Source organism: Haplochromis burtoni, unplaced genomic scaffold, assembly GCF_018398535.1.
Source record: "Haplochromis burtoni strain Fernald_Lab_line unplaced genomic scaffold, NCSU_Asbu1 Contig_317, whole genome shotgun sequence".
Classification (NCBI taxonomy): Eukaryota; Metazoa; Chordata; class Actinopteri; order Cichliformes; family Cichlidae; genus Haplochromis; species Haplochromis burtoni.
The window spans coordinates 706,331-712,087 of NW_024582678.1; the positions used below are offsets into that span (position 1 = coordinate 706,331).

The 5,757-nt window shown below is 41.7% G+C and overlaps 1 protein-coding gene across 1 annotated transcript in view; it reads right to left on the minus strand.

The window, feature by feature from the left end:
- LOC102304731 (phospholipase DDHD1) overlaps window positions 1–5,509 on the minus strand; it is a gene marked incomplete at its 5' end in the record, with an annotated part of 16,651 nt that extends 11,142 nt beyond the window's left edge. The window contains 3 exon segments of the mRNA XM_005942115.3: window positions 507–656; window positions 4,646–4,721; window positions 5,253–5,509. Of these exon segments, the coding sequence (XP_005942177.2) occupies window positions 507–656; window positions 4,646–4,721; window positions 5,253–5,509 (483 nt within the window).
- Between the last annotated feature and the right edge of the window lie 248 nt (window positions 5,510–5,757).

Genomic DNA, 5,757 nt, shown 5'->3' on the forward strand with positions numbered 1-5,757 from the left:
CTGACGATGCTGTCTGTGTTGAGCGCTCAGTGGATCTGCGTTCAACTACTCCGCCTAGGCTGCACTGTCGAGTGCAGATCCACTGAGCGCAGCGCAAGCTAGCGAGATAGAACCGAACCGCGAATTTTGTATATTGTTGCACCCCTAATATATATATATATATATAATTTGCCTGACATGGTCCACATCAGCTGTTGAGGAACCAGGGCACCTTGATGAGAAAAGAAATGGGTGTGACTTTTAATTTCTAATCTGTGGAATTCTTCCACGGCCTGTCTTCAACTTGTCTTCTTACACTCACCCCAACTGGTCGCAGCAGATGGCCGCCCCTCCCTGAGCCTTTTTTTCTGCCCACTGTCACCGAAGTGTTTGATCATAGGGGGTCATCTGATTTTTGAGGTTTCTCTGTATTGTTGTTGGGTCTTTACTTACAATATAAAGTGCTTTTAGGCGACTGTTGTTATTGTCGCTGTATAAATAAAACTGAACTGAAACGAATGACTCACCACAGGGTCTGTAGGGTGGAATATGTTAAAGAGGCGATTGCAGATAGATTTTGGAAGGATGTGGTCCTGCATGCCATTGTTTCCAGGACGGATTCCTCGCAATGCTAAGAATACAGCCAGAGGAGACCCCATGCAGAAGAAATTCTCTACCTGCAATACAGAGAACAGGGTATCATTTGAGATATTAGAGATATAGTCATTGCTCCTCACAGGCATTTACACTACAAGTGAAGCTCCCTCAGATTGTGATTCTGTGAGCATTTGACATGCTAGGAATGTTTGTACTTTAAATATGAAGGCCGATTTATACAACAATGTTTTTAGGCTGAAATACAGGGAGACTATAGCTGCAATCAGATCTATGACAAAAGATGAATAGAATGGCATAATAGCAACCCATCATTTTTGATATGCGGTTCACATTTTGTCACACTTTAATGTTTCAGATCATCAAACAATGTTAGTATTAGACAAAGTTCATTTCAGTAAATATTAATTTTTTAAATGATGATTTCATTCGGCACCAGGAAGCAAAGTTGCAGTCCTACACAACTCTTTGTGGCTTCTCTCCTCTTGTTATCCCCCCAAAACCCCATCCCCTTAGAGACTGTGTCAGCTCCCAAACAAAAAAAACCCTAAAAATCAGGAAAAAAATTACTTAGAATCACAAAGAGTACCTGAACGCTACATCCACAGATTATCTTGTTAATAATTTTACCTCCTCACTACGTATGACACTGGTTACTGTAGCTCCTGCGAAAAATAGTGCCTCAAATCAGAAGTACTTGACTCCCTTGAATAATTCTCAAACACGTAGCTAAAGCAGATAACTCTTAAGCTGTCACAAATTTAGAAGACAATCGTTTAGCCTGGAGAAAGTTTGCTGCTTTATAAGAAAGCCCTCTGTAAAGCTAGAACATCTTACTATTCATCACTGATTGAAGAAAATAAGAACAACCCCAGGTTTCTCTTCAGCACTGTAGCCAGGCCGACAAAAAGTCAGAGCTCTGTTGAGCCAACCATCCCTTTAATGTTAAGTAGTAACGACGTCATAAACTTCTTCACAAATAAAATTTTAACCATAAATTAATTTGTAGTACTTTCCAGACTGATAGATGTTTTTGTTTCTTTTCTGCTTAGATCGTGAAATGATGTGTCCTTTTTTGGGTTCTTTCTACCTACTTCACTTTGTCAGACAGGTTCTATTTAAGTGACTTTGTGATTCAGTGGGTCTGACAATAATCGGGCCTGGGTGTCACTAGTGACTATGGAAGCCTGTAATCCAAAATTTCGAGTTACTTTTCTCAAAATTTCGAGTTAGTAGGTCAAAATTTCAAGTTAATCAGTTGAAACTTTAAGAAAACAAGTCAAAATTTTGAGTTAACAACTCAAAATTTAGAGTTATGGATACTTTTTTTGTGGCGGAAATGGGCTTCCATAAGTTACATTGAAGTTGTCTTTCCATAAAATGTTGTTATTCACAGTTAATTTGTGATTTATTGAGGGGGATTACTTTTTCACACAGTGCCAGGTAGCTTTGGATTGGTTTTTCCCTTAATAAATGAAATCATCATATAAAACTGCATTTTGCATTTACTTGATTTATCTTTGTCTTGTATACAAATGTGACACAATTCAGTGTGACAGCCAGTTTGCCATACATAAGAGTATTTTTCTACCAACTAAAGACATCTGAGTGTAAATTTGCAACACAAAATGACTGTCACAGATGATCCATAGTCCTTTTTGGACATGTCTGAAAATCATCACTTCATGAGCACCGAGCTGGGGCCTGCCGACCACCCTTCTGCCTACGTCCAGCAGCTGAAAGATGCGGCTATGTGGTAGCTGCAAACAGGGAAGGCAGCTGGACAACAACAGCTACAGGAGCTGGTCATCACGGAACAGTTTGTGAGGGATTGAGATGAGTAAATGAGATGTCACAGGCCAGTGAGCTCGAAGGCAGGTGGTTCTTAGCAGGTCGTCATTTTGGCTAAGAACCACCTTGCTGTGCATATAGGGGAACACACTGAAGCAAACCAGGCTACCCATCTAATACCATGGACTGGACCTAAAGTCACTGTCCCTGCTTTACTGCCATGAGTCCAGTTGCTTGCTGGAACTGCACCCAGCTTGCCTTGGGCAAGAGTGCTGCAAGCATGGAGTGACCCTGTCACTTCTAAAAATAAGTGCCCTCATAGGTGGCGGTGGTACAGGTCACTTCCAACACCTTTTCCCAGTCAGGGGGGCACCAAACAGTGTTCTGATCAAAATGCAAAGGGGATATACATTGTGACATGATAGATTCAGACTACATTCAGTCCCTGACTCAAAGGGATCTGGTTCACACATTTTAAGTGTGTAAATGGGGATATTTACTGATATGCAGTAGCATCAATGTAAAATAGGTACAACGGTAAAATGCCAGTAGCCCGATCCCATTGGCCACATATTTGGGTGCATGTGCACACTTAACCACATAAATCCAGCTCACATTCCAAAAGCACCTTTGTGCTCTTTACCACTTATGGAGGTCATGTTTGAACAAACTGGCATGGATTTCACTGGGTCGTTTCATCAAGCCATTTGTGATAAGTTCAGGTGGACTGTGCAATTCGATATTACAAAGCAAAGCACCATAATATTTCTGCAAGAAATGCCAGATGAATGACAGAGCTGAGATGAGTCCTTTCTAACTACCTTTTTTAATCAGCCCAGAAGGCATGTGTTGCCAAGTTGCATCTTCCAGGTTACAATAATTTCATACAACATCATGTTAAGACTTCCCAATGGTGACGGTTTGGTCAAGACTTTATAGATTGCCAGAACACAAAAAGTAGTTCTGAAAGAATTTAAACTAAATCTGGAAATGAAGGTAGTAGGAGTAATAGTGCCTGGTGTAGTCCTATTGTTATTGTCATGAAGAGGGATGGGTCTATAAGGTTCTGTGTTGACTATCCCAAGGTGAATGCTGGTTTACAGTTTGCTGCCTACCTCATGCCCTGGATTGATGAGCTCCTTGAACAATTGGGCACCGCTCAATTTTTCATGACACTGGATTTAACCAAGGCCTTACTGGCAGATTTTCTTATCTCCAGAGTACAAGGAAAAAATGCCTTGGTTTGGTGCCCCGGCCTGTTGCATCCCAATACTACAAATGCTACTTTCTACGAAGATTAAATGATCAGCCACAGAAAAACCTGAGCATAGCATGTACAGTGGGTAAGCACAGTGCTGGAGCCCTTGAAGCAAGCTGGACTTATTCCCAGCCTGAAGAAGTGCAGGATTGGACAGAGGCAGGTGCACTGCCCTTGGGAAGTGGGCGAATATCCTCTCATGTGGACAAGATGGGATTGGCTTGTTACTATCAGAAGTTCATCCCACATTTCACGGATGTGAATAGCCCATAACTAAACACACCGAGAATGGTGGTCCATCTTGGGTCTGGTGGACCGATTGGTGCCAAATGGCTTTTTATAGGGTGAAAATAGCCCACTAGTGGAACACCCTGATCAACAACTTCTCTGTCCCTTTTATTTCGCACATTGATGTGTTGAACAGAGGGTTGGGGGCTTATTTTTTTCCAGTTGGTGTGTGGGGTTAACTCTCAGTGCTTTACATCAGAGAGAAACTTAGTAATTTAGTATAGCATACCAAGTTTGGACCATGCCACACTGCAGTTGCTCCACTACATAAAGGATGCCAATGTCCAGATCACTCGATGATGACTGTGGTTAACTTCTCTTTCACTGGGGAAGGGGTTAGAGCAAATAACTCCCCGCCCTAAGTTGGGCAGTGGGGGTGCGTGGCTGTGGGTTATGGTTTGTGGCTTTGCAGTAGCAGGGAAAGGTAGGGCAGGATGACCGAGGGTTCCTGCATCAGTTGCAGAAAGACACATAGGGTGTGTGTGTGCAAATTAGTTTTTTCCCTATATAGTACATGTTGAGCACAATAAGCAATAAGGAAGGGGGCAAATACTTTTTGACTGCACTGTGGGGCTGAAGGAACGCCGTGGTGGACAAACTAAAGCAGTGGGAATGAACACTATCCATGAGAGTATATTCCCAGAAAGTTTTATAATAAAGATCTGTGTGTGCAAATCTGCTCTGTTTGAGGAGAAACTGCTACACCATCTTTACCTTGAATTTCAGGGCGGGCACTGGAACACAAGACGAAGTCTGCAGACCCTGGAACTGATCCTCTAAGTCCCTCAACCTGGACAGGATGACGGATACCATTTATTATGCCAGTGTAAAGCAGTTGACATGACTTTCAGCCGAAAACATTCTAATACATAATGAAAAAACAAAGGCTGATGTGAAAATTGTGACCCGAAAAATGTGTGAAAAATCTGAAACTGAATAAAATAAAACTGTTTCTCCAAGTCAATGACAAAACAATAGTGATATCTCTGACAGAGATTATCAAACTCTCAAGCTATATTTTATTGAGCATTGATCCTTATAAAGATATTTGTTCCCTACATTTTGAGCGGCTCCAAGCCATCCTGCTGATGAAGGCCACTTAAACAAAGAGTTAACCTTTATATTGTATTAATACACAAGTATTATACAATTATATTACACAAGTGATTAAATATTTCTCTCTCCCTTCCTATATAATGAAAAAATGTGGAAGAATAAAGAGGGTCTCTCCTCAAACTCCTTTGTGCCATTAGGTACACTTTTTGCTGAAACAGATGGGGACTGACTCCTTACCTGTTTCAGACAAAAGCCAGAGGAGTACCTGAGGCGTGTTAGTCTCAGTTGCTCCTGAAGGTGGTGCTTTTCATCAGTAGGCCAGTGGATCTGTGGATCCTCTGGATCTAGGGCTTCTGGATGATGAAAGCGAACTGGATCCCAGCCTGTCATTATGTCAAAGGTGATGACGCAGCCCAGTGAGTGAGACACTATGGACACCTTCCCATTTTTCTCAAAGTCTGGGTTCCGTGAGCAGAAGAGTGAGTACAGACGATTCAGTTCCAGAGTCAATCCCCTGGTAATCTACACAAACAAAACAACAGCATGTGTGCACAACACCATGAGATATAAGTTTAATTATGTCAATCAGATTCAAATAGATATGATTATATTTGATGTTTTAGGGTCATTTTGATCGGCCGGTAGACCAGTGCTGCATAGCCAGTCTGGATTACAAAATCTTAACCAGATTTTAAGTGTGACAAAGTTTGGTTTAGCCTAATAGGAGTAATGCTGAGTGCCAGCAGGGAAGCAGTTTATTCAACACACTG